Here is a 25426-nt window from a genome sequence, read left to right on the forward strand (position 1 = left end):
ATAAGCATGTTAAACACAAACCATGAATCGATTTGGTCAAAAAATGAGACAACATATGCCGTCTAAACAACGATACACAATTTTTTATGGAGCCGAAACAGCCAAGCTCTTGAGGGTAATTAACGTTTCAATTAGTTTTTTGCAAATATCACAGTTGTTGTCTATATAATGTAAAACAAAATGCTAAAAATAATTTTATATATTTCAAATTAGCAATACCTTAAATTTTATAACACACGCAAATAATTTAATTAATTGCAATTTTAATTTTATGTATTTTCATTAAAATGAAAATTCAAAATTGTTACCATTTCCTTAAAATTTAAATAAAAAATAATTTTATCTAAATTTTAAAATATTATTTTCTGTCCATCACAAGGTACATTGATTGTGAAATTTCTGGCTTAGGTCAGATTGGCTCCTACCACGGGTACCAATTTTTATCCCGCAATCGAAACCTACCACATATCAATGAATGCTAAAGCCACTCAAGTGGGACACCAAACACGGATGCTGGGAGCGTGTGTGATTGTGTCTTCTTCTTTTTAATAGAGTTTTATTTGAAATTGTCACACACTGCAATCGTTTAGAGGCAGCAGACAAAATTGGTGGAAGATTTTGATTGACGAGGCGGCGCGGAGTGGTGCAGGCGAGACCTCCGCGCCTGTCTGCGAGCGAGTCCACCACCCGCAGAGCACATGGACCATGCATGCAGCATCGATTGTGCACGCTCTGGCTCGCCAACAATGCAACCCCCTAACTGTTGTTGTATCAAAAATACAGAGAGGCAGCCAGCCAGCCAGCCAGCCAGCGCCCTGGTGGCTCTGAAAGAGCGCGCGGCGCGACGAGAGCTTTCAGCTGCTGCTCCGCGCTCTCCCGGCCCATTCAAACGAGCGCAACTCTGCCTGCGGAGTACACGGTGTTGGTCGTTTTCGAAATTTTCACCAACCGCTCGCGACGACGCCGAAATAACCGCGGTTTTCACACCCGGTGCGATTGTAGAGAGATGGAAATAAAGGCGCAAAATGTGAAATAGAGAGCAGACGAAAAAAATGCAAAATTGCTTTAAAAGAGAGGAAAATTGTCAGCTATATTAATTCTCAGAAATATTTAGAATTGATTTTTAAAGTGGATATATACTGCAAAAGTCTGAAGAGAAACTTTTAGCTTGACCTTATATCCTCTCTAAAATTCTGAAAGAATTCAGAGAAATCTAAATATTTTTTGCTTTTGACATTTACAGGAAGATCGTTTTGCTATTTATATATTCACAGTACATGAATGAGGAAACATCCCGCTGTCCCAAAATAATAAACCTTTCCGTGACATTTTTGCACCAAAAGGCAAGGGATGTTTGCTGAGGCACTGGGGTTTAACCCTCACTCAAAGTTTTCACTTTAAAAATAAATGATATTCTGCTGGTTGGCCACTTTGTGCTATTTTATCGACACCTGGTCACCATACGCATATTAATATTCATATTTATTAATATTATCGAAAGAAAATATGGAACCAAATTTTCTCAAATTATTGTGTTTCCACCAGATTTAATAAAATTATCACAAATCGCTTTAATTGGTTTTTTGACTTCAATTTTGTGCCTTATTAAAATTGTGTTATTTTTTGTGATTTTAAATATCCCGTGTATTTATTTTATAATGGGAATTGCAGGCAATTTTTATATTTTAAAAAAGGTTTCTAGTCTGTTAGGAAGAGTGTTTTTGCTATCTGACAACACTAATCTAATTTTGGCCAAATTTTCTGCTCTGATGACATTCTCACTCCTAGCCGCAGTCAAGGCTGTGTTTAAAACCATTAGAAAATAATGTAATAGCAAATTTAAAATAAATCAAGTGCAATTAATTTTTTATATCCTTTGCGGGGAAAAGTAATTTTAAAAAAGGAGTTTTTTCAATAGTAGCAGAAAATTTTACGAGATTAAATAAAAAAAACCTCAATTTCCCAAATTAACAAAAAAGCAGCTAATAAACGCAGCACGATCTCCGCGGCCGCGTCCGTCTTCCCATACGTATGTGCCTGCGGACAAGAAATTATCGATATTAAACGTGTGCATAATTATCCGCATTTGAAGAGAAAATTGCAGAAGGCCACGAGAGGGATATTATTCTTTCCGGCCATCTGCATAGGTCTTGCTTGATTGAATTTAGTAATTTAGCACGCGCGCCGCACGTACATATATATGTAATTTCAATATCGCCGACAGCGCTACACGCGACCATTATATTATTTAATCGCCGTGTTTCTCCGCTGATTGATTTGCCGGCATAATTAATTATCGCATATGTGTGTGCGAGAGTGTAAGAGCCGCGGCAAATTAGCACTTTATGGCTCTTTCTCTGCTTTGCATACGCGGCTAGCCGATTCACACACATACATATACACATATGGCATATAAGCAACGCGACGCGGCGCTAATTTGCCACCGCCACGGCTATTAAAAACAAATTAAATACATATATATGTATACACAAAGCACGGCAAACATTGCAGTAGTTGTTTTTATAATTGTGTTTATTTAGCACTGCTCATGTGCTTCGTATTCATTAAGGTGCAAAACGAAGTGAGGAAATTTGAATTTCGCGGCTTTTTAGCTCGTCCAAAACAATTTTGCTGTGTGTATAATTTAATTTTCCGGTATCCTGAAACAAAATCGAGCCTGATTATTTTTTTAAAAATTCGAATGGTTGCGAATTAAATTTATTGCTACAGGAAATATCAATCATGGCCTTCATAGAAATCCACTGGATACAGGAATATTGTTAATAAAATAAAAATTAATGATTATCAGCATTTTTCATAGATTTTCCGTTCACTGACAATATGAGCCCCACTTTGTTGACTTTGATTAATTTTATAGATAAAAACTTGCAAAGAAATATTTGCAACAAAAACCAACCATATATTCCCAATATAAACAAAATAAATACACTTCTCTCCCCCTTTCCGGCAGATAAAAATTATTGTACCACATGCAGTGTACTTTTTTCCCTTTATAACCCGCATACATTCATGCATTTATTTTTAGTCTGTAATTAACTGCAAATTCTCTGAATGAAAGCACCGAGCATTAACATGAATGGAGTGCACATGAAAGAAATTTCTCGAAACAGTATACTATATATATACGTGCAAGAACGCACAATCGTTGCCCTGAAAATTACCACGTAAATACACTGACCCTCACAATCTTATCACCTGAATATTTACCTTGCTGCGGAAGAGCCTGCAATAAATTTAAAAAAAAACTTCCTTAAATTTTTTTTAAAAAAATGTAGCATGGCCGCCGGCGACTGCTTATCGAAAAGTTTCCTTTCGCTTGTATTTCAACCCGAATTAGTGATTTTCGCGGTGGTATAAATAACCGTCGACCTTCTCTGGCGAAATTCGGCGCGTATAATATAAATGTTGCGGGCGCGCACCTGTAGGCAAACGAGTATAATATTTATGCAAATTCGGCCGCGTTTAAACTGTTTATTGGCCCGACATGCGCATGAGAGAGGAAACAACGTGGACCGGCCCGGCCGGCCGGCCTGCCAGTCAGCCGACGAAATAAATATATATCGGTTTATGGTTTTCGCGGAATTGTGCTGAGTGTGTGTGTCTCGAGTCGTCGGCTGCACAATATTTTTATTGCAGCCGGGTGCAATACGCGAGACGCGCACGGCGGCGGTCAATCAGTTCCTCCCGCCTCATCCATTGTTTTACGACGCGCTTCAGGTGAAAATTACCGCGCGTACTCGCGCGGCTGTTACACTCATATGAAATTGTAAAAACGCACACCGCAGCCCTTCTTGGAAGCGGCCGTGTGCGCCGAGACCGCAGAAAAAACTGACTTGCAGCTGAAAGTTCCTGCTCGCCAGATTTATTTATTTCGAATCCGCTATATTTGTGTAACTTTTTGCCTCGTTGATTGAGTAAGTAGTGTATTTTGTTTCAAAATTATTATACCGTGCAAATCTGTCACTTGAATGACGTTTTATCTAATCTCATTAATTGTTTCTGAATTTACATTTCTTTTGGTTGACAGCAGGAATGATAAATTTTCCGACCTTTTTCTTTGCATATTTTTTTTATCTTTTATTCTGAAAAGATAAAAATTCGAGTGACAATTTCCTGACATGGCAGTTTTTTTTTCAATTGACTTTTTCTAGAAAACTGAGAATAACAACATACGCAAAGGAAGTTGTAGTTGTATTTATGTTACCAAACAAATGACTCAATTGGTGAGGAAATTTCCAACTTGAAATCTTATTTTATTTAGCAACAAAGAGTTTCCCCAAAACGTTTCTTACAGGGTTGGGTAAGACCCTGAACGAGAGGAATTGTTGAAATCCACCAAGGAAATATGGTCAAGCACAGTAAATTTTGGAGAAAATTTGAAAAATTTGATTTAAATTGTACAAAAATAGGTCCTATCTTTTGATTATTGCATCCTAGCAAACAATTCTAGTAATTTTCAATTATTGCTATGCGTAAAATAAGACAGTTGAAAGATAATTGGAACTGAAGAAATTAAATTCAACATATTTTTGGTTTTTCATAATTTGTAAATTTTATTACAAACGTCGAATATTTAATCATAATTACATTTCAGCTACTCAATTTTATTTTTCTATGAATTAAATTCGATATAATTAGGTTCAACTGAATATTTTTTGTCTGGAAATTAAATTTCTTTCCTCTATCTTGATGGTTGTCTTATAAAACTCAATAAATATTGAACTAAAACCGAACGAAAATATTAGCACGGAAGGTGTTGTTGATACAAACTCCCACATGCATGCGAAAGTTGATTTACAGCCGCAAATAAAAAATTGTGGATCAATTCCAAGAAGTTCGACACTCATAAACACAAATGATGCATCCACAAATATTCATCAAGCATCATAAATATTCAACGACTCCACCGCGCGCGTTTACTGCTCTTTCACGATTATTTATTTTTTTTTATAAAAAAAAGCTGTGTGTGTGTGTGTGTTCACATAATATTTCATGGCAATCGTCTCATCCGCTGTGTTGCACCATGAACGGAGAAGGCCAACACGGGGCACTTGTCAAACACAATGAGTGCCTAAAATGCGTGTTGTCGCAAACGATGTTTGCATTGGTGTGTACCGCGCGCGCACATACAACACTTAATTGCTAAGAAAATTGCAGACACTTATCGGTTTGGCAAATCGCACACACACGCAGAGCGCACATACACAACCTTTAATTTCAACTCACTGAATTTATGTTCGTCTATAAGCGCGATAAATCTTAAAATTCGAGCACGAAACATCAGCAAATTGTCGTCTGCTTGCCTGCTTCAAGCGCAGAGAGCAAGAGGAAGCGCAGGATTTGTAATAATTTCGTTAATTAGCTTGTTCTTCGGCAGGCCATTATGAGCACGTCCCACTTAATTTTTCCCAAGCCTATGAATTTACGGGCCGACACAATCACACAATACACAGAAGCTATTATAATTGACTGCTTGAGAGAGGTGTACATGAGCACCGATGGCCGTGCTTCACTCAGAGAGAAAGAGCGCGCTGATACAAAAAAAATTGATCATGGGAAAACACCGCGTGAAAAGGGCGATGCACCAATTTTCATTCACACACCGCAAGAATTTCTTTCTCCAGACTAATTTACGACCTTTAAACAGCTGGAAACCACTAATTCGCGGCCAATTGACCCGCTGCTGGTGCTGCAACTGTGACGCGCTTGTCACCGCGCGCCGAGAGTGTTTGCCTAACGGTTGTCGCGAGAAATGGCTGATGCAGCAGCAATATAATGTATCCACTAATCGTGGGAAAATTGAAAATCCGCGCTGGATGCTGGATGACATAAAGAAAGTCACCATAGGAATCGAGGAATCGGTGTTGTGGCTTTTTGGAGGGACAAATATTTTGTCCGAAAAGAATTTGGCCAGACTATATAGGTGTTTCTTTTGTATTTTGTTCTTCAAAATCTTGGAAATTTATTTAAATTGCAAGGATTTTGTAATCAACGAGAGTTTGGAGGCGGAAATATTTATTTTATAAAGTGAATTAGCAAATTAATTATGTTTGATGTCAATTAACAGATGGAACCACTGTAAATTTAGGGGTGTAAGACATTTCCAAATTTAAGATTGAGTTCTTCTTTTGTGCATTTCAAACGCGAAAAATATTTAATTGGTTTTCCCAGACGCTGTGAAAAAAATAAAAAATCTATAATTGGTTTTCCCCGCAAGTTTCTAGATTACGAATTTAGCTTTCAACACATCAAAGATTATATTTGCACGTCAGAAAACTCTAAAAAGCTGGATGAAATCTGAAATTAGGGGTAAACAACCTTAAAATTATAAATGACCGGTCATGCCATCTGCAAGCAGCTCTTTTCCACCTTGAAAGAGCTATGAAATCGGTACCCTAATGACCTAAAAAAGGTTTTGGAATAAATTTGGGGCTTAACTTTCCTTTAGCGGTTATTTTTTTTTAGATTCGATAGCAATTTTATTTTTTAATTCATCAATCAAATTAAAGTTTGCGGATTTTTTGTTTTTAATTTGACCGGGTCAAGCAATTACAAAAATTTAATCTCTCATGTTTTACCTTGCGATTGTTGAGTCTCTTTAATCATTTATTATTAGAGCGAATCTTTGCTTTGAAGCAATGTTCATTTGGTTTGTACACTCATTTCGAACAAAGAGTGGCTGCCCACTTTTCAAGAAAGTTTTTTTGGTCTTATCGCACAGTCGAGAAAAGGTCTCGAAGTGAGACACACACAGTATTGACCTAGGAGAATCGCCGCGGACGCATTCACAGCAGCCTGCCTGTTCTCATATAAAGAAAGTCCACTTTGTTAATCTTAAAAGGGGCCATATAAAATCCACACGGCGCACGGCGTTTGATCTGCTTGAGTCAAAAGAGTTATGTGTGTTCGTATGTATATTAAGGCCGCTGAATGGATATTATGCGGCCGCGGCGATAAGGGCTTTTTGTAGAGTGGCAGCCAGTAGCTCTTCGCGGCGCACAATGAAGTAGCAGCTTTCCGACGAGAAGGACACACACACACGCATATACATATATGTACAAATAATGCACAGACATTGAACATTATTTTTTCTGTTTCTTCTTCGGATTGGCGATTCCGCACGACTTTTCATGTCGCATCCTAGTTGCTAATGATATGTACGCTAGCTGCTCACACGCCTCGCATGAAAATGTCGTAAAAACCATAATTGTGTTTTGAGAATAATAATAGTTTTTAGGGAGTAATATTTTTACGAATGGCTTTCTTGGAAAAAAATGCTCCGGCGCGTCGATTTTTATGCCTTATAGAAAGAAGCGAACGGCAATAAAATTTACACTCTTAGCACATCGCTGCTGCTGCTGCTGCCTTGCTTTGCTTCATAAATAATGCTGGCTGGCTGGCTGCCTGGCTGCTGTTGCGGGTTTGATGTTCATGAAATACACTTTTACAGTGTTACGCTCTAATGAATCAACACACACACACTCGCAGCCAGCCAGCCAGTTGTGATGTGTGACAATCGTCGTGCAACAAACTTTGTACAACTGCACACACGCAGCGCCACTCGAGTGGCCCAACTGGAAAAAAAGCTTCCGAAATCACAAATTCCGATCTGCCAGCTCGCGAAATTGATGGGCTTCGAAAAACATGACAAGTGGCGTGCACATTAGATCAGAGATTAGACGAAAATTCAAGAAAAATATTTTAAATTCAGATTTGCAGCGCGCGGGCCTCATCGTTATTATATTGCACTTCCTCTACAAAAGCAATTAGCTCGTTAACAAGGGGGCCTTTTAGTTTTTTATGGCTCGGAAAGTATGTTCGACATACTTAATAATGGTTAGGATATTAAATAAACGTTAACCCTCGTTTGGTGATAATACATATATGCTGCACCTCAAAGTTCAAGGTTAGAATTCAATGTCAATTGATAACGATGTTGGAACTTTGACAAATGAATACACAATTTTGAAATGGCCAAACCAACCTCAAGGGCAACTAATTGATGTGAGTTCAATGCTACCAATGAACCGAAATAATTAGATAAAAATATGAGTTGTTTTGCGGCGAGGCTCGCGCAATTTGGCGTTTAACTTTTTTCACTGTTTTATTTTCAATTGCTGCAATTAAATTTGTCAATTATTAAATCTTAAAATATATTTAAAAAAAAAATTCTAGTACATATTGGTGTGCAATACATTATTATTCGCTTAATTAAATTGGTTTTCATCATTCTGAATTTCTACTTCTAGAATTTTTGGATTTAAAAGTCCACAGAAAAATTCATCAATAAATTGTGCAATAGTCAAATCGGGAATGAAATTAACAAATTTAATTTCAAATTTTTGCCAATTCCTCGAAAAATAAAACAGTGTTTGTCCGCTATTTTTCACTTGATTTTAATTCTTCTCGTCGTTAAATTATCTATCCAATGGTAATAATTAGGTTAGGTAAATTTGCCATAATATATCCTGATTTTCTAAAAGGAGACAGTGCACACCGCTTGATAAGTATGCAAACTTTTTATCAGAACGGAATCTAATTGCAAGCTCTTTCCGATTCCTGGAGAGTATTATTTTGGAACTAAAAATTGACATTAATTCAGAATTTCGCTGTAAATATGGTATTGTGCTTGTGATTGAGATTATTTATTGATTATTAATGATTTAAGTCAATTATAACATAATAAATTTAAATTTGCCTAAATATAGTGTATGTACCGTTTACGCATTCTAGAAAATTTTTGTTATATTGAATTAAAATGGTATTAAACAAACTTATCTTATTAAATTATTATAAAATTATAAATATATTGTTTCAAATTTATTTAATAAAATGTTTTATAATTTTACTTTCTGTTCAAAATGCAAAAAATCTAGTGAATATAATTTAAGACAAGGCCATATATCGGAGAGAATTGTATGCTTTGTAAAAAACATTATTTAAAACACTAAACTATATTAAATTAGGAAAAAATTATAAGCAGTCGTTTTAATAAACATTCATGGAGAGATACGCGAATAATTGTGAATGGAATGTCGAAAATGTTAAGTTCAAAACACTGGTTTTGCAGTCACTCAAGGAAAAACTGAGCCAGGAAAAGAATTCAAACCACCCAAAAAGACTATGGTTGGTTTCAAGAATAGTCTTAATGGTTAAAATATGTGTGTAGTGTAGAAAGGGAGAGAGGCCAAAATTATGAAGAGGATCGTGGCATTTTTTGCACTGTTGTTGGTGGCGACGGCCCAGCTTTTTTGCTTTTGTGTGAGCAGCACACTATTAACATCTGCTGCATCCGCCGCCGTTCACACATATTAGCAGGAGAAACGCATCTAAATAGCTGCGAGTGTGAGCACTGCTCTGCTGCTTTTTGCCAAGTAGCGTGTATGTTTTGGACCGCGGCGCGAGCTGTACATGCAGCAGCAGCAGCGAGGTGTTGATTGTGATCATTCATCCCGGCTCTTCTAGGAATGAGGAGTTGCATTTTTGCGACAGCGAGTGCCCGGCCGCGCGATTCTTTTCTTTTCTCGAGTGCCAACAACTCACGCGGCGGCGGCCGATTTGATTTATCGTCGAGCCGTTTGACAAATTGCTCGCCAACCACTCGCATGCCTGGCGACTCGAGTTTCGACCCTCTCTTTAAAAGGGCACCGGTTGAAAGTCGAAAAGCGGATACTCACAATCATTTACTGAATATGTAGAACAAATAAATATAAACACAAATTCATTTATATACATTTTTACTTGAATTAAAAACTGTTTTTTATTTTAAATTTTAAAAATTTATTTTAAATTCAATTATTTTTTAAAATGTTAAATTTAAATGTAATATGTATTTATGATATTAAAATAAAAATTGGCCAATACTCTGAAATAAATGCTTTTGAGTATTTTCATTTATAAATTTTAGGGGTATGCAATTTTTCATTATTTGAAATCAAAATTCAAGCCTTACTGCCAGCTTCTCTCATTTTCCTGTTGACATGTTGAATATCATAAATAAATTAATTTTAAATAGACAAAAGTAATGCTGCAAAATTAGAATCAAATATTAATGTCTGATAATTAATTCAATTAAAAACGAAATCGAGGGTGCATTGTCACGAAAGTGGCCAATTTTTGCCATCCCTTTTTCGTTATCGGTGGCTGCACGGTGCACGGTGCGCGATTTGCAGGTTATTTGTCTCGACTGCCGCTTTTTTGCGCCGTCGCCGGCGTCTCGTCGTCTTTTAAAGTGCCGTATGTTCTGTCTGTACGCGCAGCACACAGCATTTTCAAGAGTTTTACTTTGAAAAATAAAACGTGAGCTGGAATAATCATTGAGGTCCCATGTCACGCTCTTATGTAAGCTGTCAATGAATGGGTATAAAAAAACTCGGTCCGCAGCCGAGAGATTGTGTGTGTTTTAAAATTTATACAAACCCGTCTCTCACTCACTCACTCTGCTGTTTTAATGCGCTCACAGTCCTCTGCAGCATCGCAAATGAGTAAGAGAGAGAGCAGGAGTAAAAAGCCGGCCGGCCGAGAGAGGTTGCTGGCTCTGAAAATTTTTGACGTAACTCAAAAACAGGTTCCCTATAGGCTGAGAGCCGAGAGTAATTTATCAGCGCGGGAAAATAAATTTTTATCTCATGCAGGCGATCTGCAAGTGATTAAAATCGCCACTTGGCTGCAGGCTAATTGAAGTGCCGTCCTTGGCACTTGCAATAAATATCGCCGTGCGTTTTTCCGATCGATTAAATCTGTTCATATTTCAATTGAATTACGACCACCACCGCGCAGTTTTTACTGAAAATATAAATCAGAACGTTCTGCGTGAAAAATCACTAATACATTTTTAGACGGGGTATCCAGCATAAACATGCTTGTTTTCAGAGATTTATGTAGCAATATGTCATAATTATTTCCTTCATCGAATTATTGAGAAAACGCATTTTAATTTTAAAATCAGTTTTTAGGGGCTTCTAGCTCATAGGACAAAAAATAATATAATCGAAAATATTTTGCACGTGCAAAACCTTTTTAGTTTGTTAATGTTTTACGGAGTTCTTCCATTGTTTTGTCACTGTGGCAGCGCCCATTGCCAGTATCCCTAACAAAGGGTTGATTTTCGATTTTTGCATAAATTTCTGTTTAATTTCTGCTCTGTAAATTAGAAGCAGCAGGATGATTCATGCCATTTTAATGTTAACTTCAAAGAAATAAAACAACGAAACCCAAAACAGCTTTTAAAATTTACTTAAAACAGCCAATCAAATTTTTACTTAAAAAATATTTCGTGTTTTTAAATACACTGCTTTTAATAAAAATATTATTGTAATTCTATAATATATTTTAACCTTTTTAACATAATAATCGAAAATTAGCAGAAAATTTAGACTAATTTTATAATTGTATTAAAAAAAATAATTTAAATCTAATAAATATACACTCTTTATAAGACATTATAATTTTGTACCAAACAATATGACAGGAAGAATCTAAAGTAATTACTTTATATAATCAATAGTTACCTAATAAAAGACGCCTTACGTTCTCTACATAAATCATCGAATCTATAAAAAAAATCATGGCTATTGGTTTAATATTTTACATTTCTTTCTATAAAGAATTTCGGATTTTTAGTTTAAATTGAAAATAGTCATGTGGCCATATAAGCTATCTCCAGAATTTTGAGGTTATCGATGAAAATTCCCAAAATTATTTTAAAAAAGTCATTTCCTTGATATGAAAACCCGCTTACATGTGTGTTCGTATCGTATGGAAACGAACGCAGCAAAGAAAGTTGGTGTTGAATATAAATAAACATGCAAGTGTATCAAATAGTGAGCCGGTTGAAATAGAAATCACACTGGCGCTTGCTTTTTACTTTGCTGAGCGGCGATGATGACGAATAGCTTAGAGGCTTAAAAAGTTGCCCCCTGAAAAACTCCCTGGCAAAGAGCCGCGCATTCATGTGCACGTACGAGTCTCAAGAGCGGTATACACGTTGGTTCGTTCGTTCGTGTATTTATATGGAGTGCCGCGCGCTGTGACATACTTATTGCTTGCGCCGCGCTTCAGGAAAACAACAAGCCGGCTTCATCATAATATTTATTTATTCACACGCACTTTTCATTTCATTGCGCGCGTCGGCGATGCTGCGGCGAAAAGAAAATTCCTCGCCTGGTTTTACTGCCAGGAATTTGAATTAAATGCAGGCGTGCACAGCAGCTGTAATGAAAAGCTCATTACGCATCGGCATTGACGCCACGGTTTATTTAAATATACACGCAAACGATATTATATGGGGTGTTTATTAGAAGGAAATACAACTGAAATTTCCTTATTAAAAAGAACAACTGTTGCATATGTGATCGGTTTTCAGATGTGAGAAATCATTTCCAGACAAGGAACTAAAATTTAAATTTAATTTTGGAGAGGCGTATTATTAAAAATTTACGACCAAGATAAAAATATGGTTTCCTTAAAAGCATGAATTCATTATCTTTAGTTGAATTTTTGAAAGAAAATTTACATATTTGACAATTTTGAGGACTTAACTTTTGTCATAAAAATTTGAAACCACTTTAAAACTGTAATGGAATTATTTTTGGATGTGTTTTTTTACTATTTAAAGTGGTTTATGCCTGATTTGGAGCATTTAGTTATTTTATTCGAGTTTAAGTATTATTTTATTATTTTTCTCTCAGCCCACTAAGCAAATATTTCCAACTGACTTATGAAAATATGATTTTTGTGTCCTATGATAGAAAATCAATGTTTGTTATCGAGCAGTAAATTAATTTCCTCAGACATAACGCTTTACGTTGTATAAGCAACATATTGATTTATGTGTTTTTCTGCACATTAACCACCTTATCTTCATCTACGCATCGCAATTTGCATGTTAACATCGCGACAAAGTTGCATTCTGTAAATCAATGCGTAAGAGGTTTTCTAGTACTTTGCTTGGGACTGAAATTAGATAAATCTAAAATTATTTATATCATCCTGCCAATAAACTGTGACAAGTTGATGTTTTGGTTTCATTGTTTCAGACAAATGATTTGATTACTAATTGATAATTGTGTCTCTAAGGTGTGATGTTGTCTTGATACAAATTAACTGTGCAGATGGGGCAAGGCATATTATCATTTATGTAGGATTTCTTTTCATAGCTCGATCATTTTGATTTTATTTAAATTTTATAAATTAAAAATAAAAGTGTAAAATTTATTAAATTATACAAAATAGAAAATGCACCAGTAGAATAGATAAAAATTAATATAACAAGCGTATTTTTTAATTATTTTTTCTCGGCTTTTTAAAATATATTAGCAATTTGGTTAAGTATTAAAATATGTTCTTAAAAATTTTAAACATATTCTTATATTTCTGTATACATTAAAGCATTTATTATCTCAGCCTTTTCTAATTTTTGTATGCCTTTTTATTTTTTTAAATTTATTTTCCTCTGTATCATGTTCTTTTCCAAGGATGAGGCATCAGCTGGTAAAAACTATACTTCTGCGGCTTAAAAATTTTGCGCCCCAGCTTTTTTTGGGATTTTTAGAAACTTGTGACTAAAATAGCCAACTTTAATATTTCCCTTCTAAATCGATTTTTTAATCCTTCAGTTCAAGAGACCAATTAAAATTGGATTGTACTGGATGTTCATTTTAATGATAAAAGGAAATAAATCCATACAAACAAAAGATCTGTCGGAATTAATAGAAATGGAGATATTTCGGCACCTAAGAAAGCTTCAAAGATGTTGTAAAAAAAAAAATACAAAAAACTTGGAAAAACATGTATTAGAGTTCAGTTTGAATCCACCTTCATTAGGTAATTTGTAATTTTTAATAAAAACGTTTCGCTTTTTATTTTTGCAGCAGCAGCATGAGCGCTACACAATAGGTCCAGCGTACGACCCCTCGCGGGACCTGTCGCCGAACCTGCCGGTGCACTCGGATTCGTCGTCGGGGGGCGAGGGCGAAGGGTGTTCCTCGGCTGCCAGCACCACCACCACCACGGACAACAACAACACGAGCGGCTTGCTGAGTGCGTCGTCGTGCTGCCGCTTCTCCGAGTTCGGCGGCGGCGGCGGAGCAAAGGGTGCGTCCGCGTCGTCTCCTCCGCCGGCGCAGCAGCAGTGCGTGGCGGCTCCGCCGGCTCCGCTCGCGCAATGCAAGATGGAACAAGAAAACAACGCGGCCGTCACCTGCGCAGGATGTGGATCACGTATCTGCGATCGCTACTACCTCTTGGCCGTCGATCGTAAATGGCATGTCACCTGTTTGCAATGCTCTCAATGCAGACAGGCTCTCGACGGTGAGGTCACGTGTTTTGCAAGGGATGGCAATATCTACTGCAAAAAGGACTACTACAGGTAGGTTTATTTTTTTTTTCTCTCTCTCTCTCTGCTCATGCCCTCTTAGTCAAAGTCAATGATGACAGGTTTCTCGCTAGCCAGCAGGTGCCGCATGCATCACGCGTGTGCGCGGATTCGTTCGTTCGTTATATTTTATGCGTGTGAGCTCGTGACAATTTCCATTCTTGGTCGTATAATTTTATGCTGCCAGTGTTAGAATGATATTTCTTTTCATAATTTATATATACTCACAAACCTGTTGTGAGCTAGAAACCGCTTGGAAATCTGTAGAAACTGTCACCACGTCACGACATTTTCCTTGCAACGCACTTCGTTGCTCGAAAAGTTAAAAAAATGCTGCTCTGTAAATTAGGAGCAGCAGGATGATTCACGCCATTTAAATTATTATTTCGGAGAAATGAAACAACACAAAACCTTAGATATTATTGAAAATTTAATTAAAACAGCAAATTAAATTTAACTAGAAATATATTTGGTACTATTAATTACATCATTTTTAATAAACAAATTTACTAATTTTTTAATATTTTTTTATTTAACCTTTTTTTCAACTTTCAATGTGGAATTGAAAAAAATTTAAATTATTTTTCAGTTGTTTTAAAATAATGAATATAAATATGATAAATTTGTACCCTTCAAAATCTCTGTATGAAGGTTTATCTAATAATTTGATGAATTGTTTTTGGATTTATTGATTTTGCGAAACCCACATTATCAGCGTAAAGCAATTGTTTTAAAAGAACCAAAAGAATTTCTAGCACTGAAATCCATACGGCGCAGAGCAAAGGTTTCAAGATCAGATTCGAGACAAAAAAAAGATAATTTGGCTGTTGACCTTAAATTATGTATCCATTGGATCAGGATTAGTATGAAAAATTACAAATTATTATCTCATAAATTTTAGATTGTCTAAAGGAAAGCTGTGTTGTTTTAAAATTTCAATATTTTTTGCTAACCCACATTTTGCAACGATTTTGCTTGATTTTTCGAGGAAAATATAGTCATTAACGTTTTCTTCAAATGAATTTTGGATGAGAGAAATCCAGTTAAAAAGGAAAAAATGTCTTATTTTAAAAGCAAAAATTGTTGTGAGAACTGGCAGGCTAAATTATTTTTAAAATTGCGAGGAAAATTCACAGGCTGCCTAGTTAGCATGCATTTGCCTACGTTTATCTCCTCATCATGCTGATTGCACTCTTAGCTCTCATGAGAGCAGAAAGAACGAGCGCTGCACCGCTGTGTGTGCTCTCTCTCTCATGCTGCTGCTGCTGGGAATGGAAAAAAAACATGATTCGATGAGCGAGGCCGCGCCGAGAGCAGAGACACGCCAAAAGCAGTGATGTGATTACACATTATTGTATTATCTTTGATACCACCCACGTGGCTCGTAATCAGACCCAGATTCCTGGTCATTATCCCGATAAATACGCGGCGGGTCGCATCACTGCCTTTATTTTAAATGCGCGGGCGGAACGCAGCATGATGAGAGCAGAAGTAAAATAATACAAACACTGCATGCGCGCGGCCTGGTTGGGCTCATTATTACCGACTTCCACTCTCTCGCACACGAGAGAGAGAGAATGAGAGAATGAGAGATAATAATGTCATCCAGTCATGCTTCACATTTTTCACTCGAGTTTTCCCTAATCCTCGCATATATACGCACGGATTATTGTTTCTATGCCGATTGGAGAGTGGAATCGCGGTGAATTCGAAAATCAAAGCTCGGCGCTCATCGAGATTACAAGCTTCGCTCTCGTTGCAACGATTGCTAATTATCTCGTCATGGGGCTGTTGAATATTAATTGTGCTGCGCAGCGAATTCTACTGCTTGAATATATAAAATCCGGTGTGGAGAGGGAGGATAATTAAGTAGTCCGGTTCAAAAGTCATTTGCATTAGACACACTCATTTCATCACGAAAAGTCGGCTTGCAAAAGCATAATTTATAAAACAGACGAAATTTTCATTGAATTAATTACATCATATATTAACTGAAATAAAAATTTAACTTTCTATTTGTCTACATATTAACATTATATTTAGATTTTGGTTAAAATAAAAATTGTATATAAAGAAATGTAACATTTTTATCAGTACAATGATATTACTAATTTTTTCCTTAAATTGAGACTGAGTATTTACTTTTTATTTAAATTATTTATTAATTAAAGTAATAACGTATTTATTTATTTTTAAATTTAAATATATTATGTCTTTATACTATAGGGATTGATCTAAAACAAGTGCAAGTATTTTAATAAAACTTTTCATCACTTTGCAATAACAAAAATGTCTGTGTATTAATTAATGTATTTGTTGTGGCAAATAGTATACTTCAAATTAAATAAATTCAAATATCATCTATAAGAGTTTACTCATCACTGCTCATCACACACAAATCTTGACTCTTTGACACTAAATTAATTCTAACTAGAGGTCTCAGCCGCGAGATTTAAGGCGGTGGCTAAGCCAAATTATTTGCTCAGTGGCGGCGGTGGCTGGCCAACTTCACCGGCGGCTGGCGCGGCTGACAGACAGTATTTTAAAATATAAGTTTGACAGTGCTTAACGGCCCGAAGGACCGGAAGACATTTTTTATCCTGCACTTTTAATTTTTAACCCTTTTTCACCGGCAACTGGCTGAGACCTCTAATTCTAACATTATTTGTAGGTATACCGGAAACCATATATAGTTAGCAATCCACCTTTTAAACTCCATAAGTGGAAAAATTACCGGGAGCAAACAAAACAACAAATAACATCTCATTCCACCCCATAAATCACATTCACGCGGAATAAATATGATTCGCATTCCTTGCAAAAAATAACAAGATTTTTATTGCGTCCGGACAGACTATACGAGTTTTAGTTTCCGTCGAATCGCGTTTTTCGATCTAATTTTGTGCTAATAGCGTGTAAGTTTATGCACACTTGGCGAGCAAGTCTTGGTGTCTGGTCGAGTCTACGCCGTTGGCTGGCTGGCTGGCCAAGCACGACCCCCCCGGGGGCCAACCGATAACCCCGGAGGAAGCTGCCTCCGACTGATAAGCGCGGCCGCTCATTTGAATAAAATCCCAGGGCATGACGACGCGCTCGGATCCACCGAAAAGTGACCCGTTTGCTAATTAATTTCACATTTTTTTCTCTTTCTTACCATTGCACCGAGGAAGCGCGTTTGTCTTTGTCCCTGGAGCTCATTTGCATACATGCGCACGTCGATCGCGTATCTTCCCAAGTTTCCGCCGATTTTATTGCTTTATGAATAGTTCACTCCCGCCGCGCGTGGTAATTAATGTAAACAAACATGGGTGAATATCATGAGAATCGTGCACATTTATATTTGTGCTTTGCCGAAAACAAACAAATAGCCTCCGGCGCCGCCGAGGTGGACCCGAAGGAGGAATACTTTGCATGCACTTGCGTGAAGAGCCGTGAGCGGCCGAATGCAAATCTCAACTGCTGGAAATATGATAAATAACACAATATATCTGCTGGCGTTGACTTGATAATTTTATCTTTGTGGGAACTGTGAACAGTAGCGATGCATAGAAAGCTCGACAGAAGCAGCCCCAGAGATAAGCATTGCTTCAGAAAAATAATACAATCTGAGAAAAGCAAAAAAAATGTTTTTAAAATAAAAGAAATATCAGAAACAATGACAGACTTTAAATTTCTAAAAAGAAAAGTAATTTCCATATTACTAGCAAAGGGTTTTTTAAATAGAGATTGAAACAGTATATATTTTTAAGGAAAAGATCTTTAGTTGGAATCAGAATTTTTTTTAATAAACTATGAGAGTTTGTTCAATATTATTGGTTGCAAAATTCGATTGGTAAAATTTAAATTTGAAAATCAGGGGGGTTTTGATATAGATAATAATTTTTATTGATGTTTTTAGACAGTTTCCACTGGAGAATTTAAAGTTTTGCGTATGAAATCTTAAATTTCAAATTTTATTATTAAATGCAATAAATATTTTGATTCAGCATGTAAAGTAAATTTTCTATAACAATAATTTAATTCCAATTCCAGTTTAAGAGTTTAACATGGAGCAATTCACTTCAAGGATATGAAATATTTGTTGACATCTCACACGCCTTTCAATTTTCGCAACGATATAAGTCTCGTGCTTTTGCAGCTCACACACACATGCCCTTGCAAAAGTTTGTACGGTCCCCTGGCGGCCGGCTAACCTGCAGCTCAAAAATTCGGAGATCTCGTGTTAGACGGTGGTTTTTGTCATTGAAATACGAGGAAACAGCTTTCGTGCAGGCCGTCACGATATAAATATTATTATTGCCGGGCTGTTATATCATTTTTAAGCCTGGCTGACTATGGGAATAACACACGCGGCGCCGGCCAACATTTTTCTCCCTCCGCGCGCCGCGCGGCGTGTTTGCAGCACATATACACACGCTGCTTTTTTGGCTCGGAAAAGTCAAAGGAAAGATGCCGATTTCTCGGAATCACAGCTCGAACTGGGGTGCATTCGACAACGCAGCAGCAAAAAATGTGAAAAGTTTAACAGAAATAACAAACAGGAAATGACACCGTGGCATGAAACAATTAAATATACATACTCACTCGTTCGACCTATAAGTGAGGTTCAATACAGAATTGCTGCTGCTTTTTTAGGTCAGACCAGGAAGTACATATATACGAATCGTTTTTATGTCCTTTTTTAGTGCATAAGGAGGCACTGCTGGCATTTTTTATGACTGCATAAATTAACAATGTATTAGTTTTCCTTAAATGAGTCGAAAATATAATATCAAAAAGTTGAATATTGATTTTTTTTGACAAATTTGATGGTTCTTTAGATAGGCAAGGGGATATTAATTATTAATTAATTTGTTTTGCTATAATTTGATTTTTTTCTGTAAAACGATATTGCGAAAAACAATACTGCAAAAAACGACATTGTTAAAAGCAGTCAAAATTGTTTTTTTTTTTGTAAAATAAACAAAAACTAAATTGATTCGTTTAACCAGAAAATGTAAATAAATCGCTAAAATTGATTTATTTCATTCTCAGAGCTGCCGATATTTTCGCTCCAGAAATAATTAAAGATCATAAGTAATAAGATTCAGATTCAGATTCAGATAGTTTTTTATTTTGTTTAAGTCAATATTTACATTGGTGACTTATTAAAATACGTCAAACTAAACCTAATTACAGCTAATAGTTATAATTATATTAGATATCATTATCCTAAAGCAAAATCACAGGTATAATAATCGGCAAGGTCGTAAAAAAATAAATTATTGCCCTCTGTTTAATTTTTCTCCTTATAAAATGTTCAAAACACTCGAAAACCCCAAAATTTGTGTGAAACTTTGGCAGAGACCAGGATTTCCTTTACAAAAACACTAAAATGCCTCCAAAAATAATTTATACCACCAAAGAACTGTTTTAAAATAAAATTATTTCCTTGTCAACCGAAAAACATAAGTCTAAAACACATCTATATCACCTATTGGTTGGTTGTTTGTCCTCATTTAAACCCCTTGAAAAGCATTTTCAAAATATTATTGTTTTTTTACTATTGCGGGAGATTCGAGGTCAAAAGTCTGTAAAGCCGTGAAGAAAGTGTCTTTTCAACATTTCCCGAGTGTCGTGTATTCGCGGTAAACGCAGATTAAAATAAATAATCCGGCCAGCAGACGCTATTCGAACACAATAATGAACTTAGCAAAACCAACTTTGCATAAGCATGCGCCTTTGTTTGCGGTGTTTTTTGCACGCGCAGAAAGACGGAGGCGTTAATGCATGAGCACACGATTTTTCTCTCTCGGCGCGCTGATCTCCATGCAGATTTAAATCTTAATATGTCAGTCAAGTCTGCTGCCTTTGTGAATTTCTCTCGGTTAAGCTGCGCGCACTCACAAATCCACAATGCATTCAAACGGGTGCTGCGCGCGAGATTTTAATCTGGCTCGTTTTTCGCTCGACGCAAGTGGGTAAAAAAGAGACGGAGAAAAATGTCACGAAACCGCCTATTGTGAATTTGGCGGGCGTTTGACCGACGAGTGGAGAACTCGAGATTGATAAAATGCTTGGCGTCGTTATCGCGCCTGATGCAACGACTGGAAATTTCACGTCCTGTTGCTGGAAAAATCCTAGTCGTCCTCGGCAGAAAGTGTCACGGATGACGTTTATTTTTCAGGAGCATGTTTTGAGCATGGATAATTATATACACACACTCACACACACACTCACTCGCTCTCTCGAAGGTGTACTTTATTTACTCGAGCGGTAGATTACCGATAATGACTTGTCTTCGAGATTCGTTATCGGATGCACGCGCTGTTTGCGGTTTGTGAAAAAAAGGTTACAAACGAGCCGTTTCCGAGAGGAAACTATTCAAAGCCTGCCTGGCTGCTGACATGATGCAATCGTACACCCATCATTTTTGTGAAAGCAATTGTGTGTGTGCTATACACTGTGCGCGGTTCATGACGCATTCAAGTGAGGATGACAAACTGTACATTTTACATTTGTGACAGACGGATGCATTTTCAGACAGCAAACGGTGTGAATTCTTGTTTGTGAGTAAATCAGTTACAGCTGTTAGGTAAGCTTTAAAAGAATTTATTTAATGCCAAAATTGACCTTGTGAATTTGTATATAGGAAAAGTGCATTATACTTCTCAAAAAGGGTGAGGACTGTCTCCCTACTTGAAATCGTATTTTATTTAACAACAAATAGTTTCCCCAAAAAGTGTCTTAAAGGGATGAATAGATCTCGAGGAGAGGATTAAAAATTTGCCAAGAAAATGGGATCAAGTGCAGTTCAATTTAGAGAAAATTAATAAAATTCTGATTTTAACTGTAGCAAACAAAGGTCATCTTTTGATTTTCGAACATTTTAGAACGAATTTGGTTTTAGAGGGTTTACAAAATTATTCAATTTCTTATTCAGTGACACTATAAGTTAGTCAAATTCATACTGTTTGTAATTCCCTTTTTCTCTATATGAAATTTTTATGATGATTCCAGAGCAAATAATGGTTCATTAGCAATAATATTCCATTAAAATTTACTCTCCTGAAGATACAATTATTTCTTCATGGCACAATATACACAAAGTTGTTTTCTAATTTTACTGCTTCCGCGCGCACACACGCCACGACAGTCGAAATCACGAATTCAATTTGCACAGAAGTTTATAATTAACCTGACGCCGCGCAAACATCTTCGCGAGCAGAGAAGCAACACTTTTCCAATTTAATTCAATTTCCTCGTTTGTTAATGCCTATTAACATTTAATTTTTTCCCCGTTTGCGAGCGGGTCTTCTTCGTGGAGACGTCAAAAATCAACGCGCGTTGTAAATTACCGCGGAAATTGCCGCCGCACCGTCGTTTCCCTTTTCGCTTGCATGCGACATGCACTTTACGACGGGTCGTATATCTCGTCAACTCGTCGACAAATTTTCCCAGCAGATGCGGTTTTCCACGTATAAACACACAGCGCAGGGATGCGTTAAATTCATTCCTGCCCTGCCCTATAGGGCTGGCTGTCCCCTGTTTGTGTGTATGACAAACGAAAGCAAGCCTGCTAAAAAGTCAGCCAGCCGCTTGTCAGCCAGTTAGTTTATTCTAATTTCGAGGGTGCAATCACGCAATCGTATCAAGCCGGCTCATAGTTGTGCCGCGCGCGCGCTGGACTTAACCATTGTCACGCTACCAACAGCATTGTCTTTCGTAAAATGCTTATGACGCGAATCGGATGTAATCTTATACACATGCAAAAACTTAAGACATGTGTTTAGCAATGAAAAATTAAATACATATAAGCAGTGACATTATTTTTGTACTTGCAACAATTTTATTAAAAAATTTGTTTGATTTATTTTAAATTTTAAAAGAGTTTTAGTGGTGATGCTTCAATTTAATTTGTATTATTATTGGACCTACAATTTAAGCTGCAATTGACGAAGATATAAAAATAGCGAACCCCTAACAATTGATTAAAAATACAGCTAATGTTTAATTTGAAACGTCTCTACAGTCATATAATATCATTTTTCAATAAAATCTCTAAATCTTTGACCAAAATTTAAAATATGGTTACAAGTCATTCACACAATGTTATTTACTATCAAATTAAAAATTCACCGGACGTTGTGTCAGAAAAAATACAACTTTTTTACATTATTTCACATATTAGAAAAAAAATTACAAAAATACCCCATTTTCCACAGTTCATAGATTTTGCACGCTTTGAAACAGTCCATAAATATTTGATTCAGCTAAAAATAACAATCCTAGAATCTAAAAATATTCTATTTATAGAATGAGGATGTTGTGCATATAAATATCTCGAAAAAGAGACGCCAAAGTAAATAGACAGGTGAAAATATTTAGTAACGCAAGGCAAATCACGCGTCAAATTACTTTCCGGCCGTGTGATAAGCGTCCGAGATGTTGATGGGTGAATTTAATTGTTGTTGTTGAAACTCAACACCCGAGGAAAATGGGATTTTTATGAATGAATCGACGAGGAAGTGGGTGTTCCATTGGCGCTGGTCTCCGGCTCGCGGCCCGTTCCCGGCTGCCGATATGAAGCAGATAAAATGCAGGCCCAAATTGATTTACATGTATTAATTAAAGATTTTAATGAATGCGAGCGCCTATCAGTGGCAACACACGCGCGTGCTGTGTGTGTGTATATGCTGTTGCCGCATTGCGAGTTCATGAATAGCGCGCGCAGAGGTTAAGAATAGAATAATTGAGTTTGCTGCCAAATCTTGATTTATTTACTGTTGAAATTTGGCATTCGCTTTATTTTTTTCGCCACTTGCTGCAAAGGCACATTACTTTTTAGGAGATGAAAGCACGCAATTCTAAAGAAGCCAGCTCTCAGCAGATTAAGATTTCAAAAAGCGCTGAATCGGTTCGTTTCATAGTTCACCTGCTTTTCTGCTAATCGACAGAATTAAAAATAATCTTTGAATAATTAGAAGGATTTAATCTGAAATCAATGTTGAATTCTCAAGCTGCATAAACCCTCTGTGTTCGAAGCCGCCAACAGATGGCACCACCGTATACTGTCGTATAAAATTTAATTTTAAGGCACTTCCTCTATGATTTCAGACTCAATCCTGCTACTCTGCATTCTTGATTTAATATGCTTTCTTTTGACGTGCTGGAAACCAAAATCGGTCAAGCCAATCGCCGTAGAAACGTCGGAAAAGATTTTATATTTTAAAAAATTGTTTTTCGTGATTCTACGCTCATTGGATTAACCGATTTTGGTTTTCAGAACATCAGAAGAAATCATTTTAAGTAAAAAATGCACTTTGACAAGATTGAGTTTAAAATCGCAGTGGAAGTGCCTTAAAATTAAATTTATTATGGAAGTATAAAGTGGCGCCATCTGTTGGCGGCTTCAAACACTGAGGGTTTAAACAACTGGTAATTAAGACTAAAAATGCAAATGAACGGTAGTGCCAACAGTTGATAGCTCCAAACACTTTTAAGGACTTTCCCAATTGGCAAACTGCCTCATTTTAATTTGTTGTGTATTTTTTTCTGCAATTAGCTAACAGAGGGCACAACAGTCCAATCCCCTAATTTTGAAATATCTTAGCTTTCAAGCTGGTTTGTTTATTTGAGATAATATGACATGTCTCTTGGCAATCTCGGATTTTACTAAAGGTATATTTTTTATATATGTTTGTTTATTCTCACATTTAGTCAAAATACATTATACAGTACCACAGGGCAATTACAAAAAGGAAGCATGTGAGAATGGGCGACGATCTTCTAGGAAACAAAATATTATCAACTCCATGTGCAGCTTCAATTTTTAGATGAGTCAGTGTTTCTAGCAGCAGTCCAAAATTGTTTTACTGACACTCAAAACCTTGAATGCATAAACTGACCAGTAATTATAAAGAGCAATCCGGAAGAAAATGCAGTTTTATGTATGAAGCTGTCCAAAGAGCTTCAGGTTGACATCTTGACGTTATACAGAATTCTTTTACATCTCCGCGTGCAATTAGCGTTGGAAATATACATGTGCAATTAAGCAAAAGGCGGTCCGCGAAAATTTTCATGCGATTGAGGAAGTCGCACGGATTGCAAGTAAGACATCAGCGTCCAAATTAGCGTCTGAGACCGCAATTATGAACGAAATATGTATAATCACAAAGGCGGTTCTGCCGTGCCGACTTAAAAGGCAAGTAGTGAATATTCAAAAGCGGATTCCTGTATATGAATATGTGTGTGTGCAGGGTGTAAAAGCATTTGGCAGCTGGCTCGCCGAGTTCCGTGAAAAGGAGGAATCCCCCGACGAGGCAAAAAGTTTTTGTAGTTTTGGCCGAGAGCGCTTTCTGGTCGCATGCGAGAGATAATTTTGTCATCGGTGCGGCTTTGAAAAAGCATAATTACCGCGCGCATTACATGTGTTTCGGGTCTCATTGCGTGTGCCAGCGCCAGCTCGATTATTTCCCGAGCGCCTCGTACACACACACGTAATTCTGCTGCTTCCTGCGCTCAGGGGCCAATTCGCTGGCTAAATCACTCTTAGCCGGACCACATGATAGTAATAATACGTATTTTTGGGCGCAGCAGCAGCATCATGCACGCCAGTCAGACCGCAAACATGCCATCCACAATCGGCACGTTTGTGTTCGACATAAAAAAAAAAAAACGTAGCGGAAGTGGACGCCGATCTGTCCGCGAGCCTTTTCATGATATGTGTGTGTTTCATCTGCGCCGTTGATGATGATGTTTCGTGTGTAATCACAGAGAAATAGTAAAAGCGTTTATCAGGCAATAAATCACCGAAAGTGCTGGTCAACCATATAGTGAATGCTTTCCCCACGTTGTTTTTGCCGCCGGCTGCTTTGTTGATTTTTCTGCTTTAATTGATAGCTCCGGAGCCGCGTGTGTGTGTAAAGTGATATGGCTCCATAGCCTCTCTCTTATTAGGCTCTAATTGTCAGTTAAATACGTTATTTTGACGATTTGAACGCGCGCAGGCCAAATCGTTCAGCCCGAAGCTTGATTTACAAAATTTATGGT

General features: G+C 36.9%; 1 protein-coding gene across 1 annotated transcript in view; it reads left to right on the plus strand.

Moving 5' to 3' along the window:
- The window catches only part of ap (apterous), a 55027-nt gene that overhangs the window by 2288 nt on the left and 27313 nt on the right, over window positions 1–25426 (plus strand). Inside the window, exon 2 of the mRNA XM_065489011.1 lies at window positions 13893–14389. Coding sequence (XP_065345083.1) covers window positions 13893–14389 — 497 coding nt within the window. The remainder of the gene's footprint in view (window positions 1–13892; window positions 14390–25426) is intronic.

The sequence above is a fragment of the Cloeon dipterum genome, chromosome 4, assembly GCF_949628265.1.
Source record: "Cloeon dipterum chromosome 4, ieCloDipt1.1, whole genome shotgun sequence".
Lineage (NCBI taxonomy): Eukaryota > Metazoa > Arthropoda > Insecta > Ephemeroptera > Baetidae > Cloeon > Cloeon dipterum.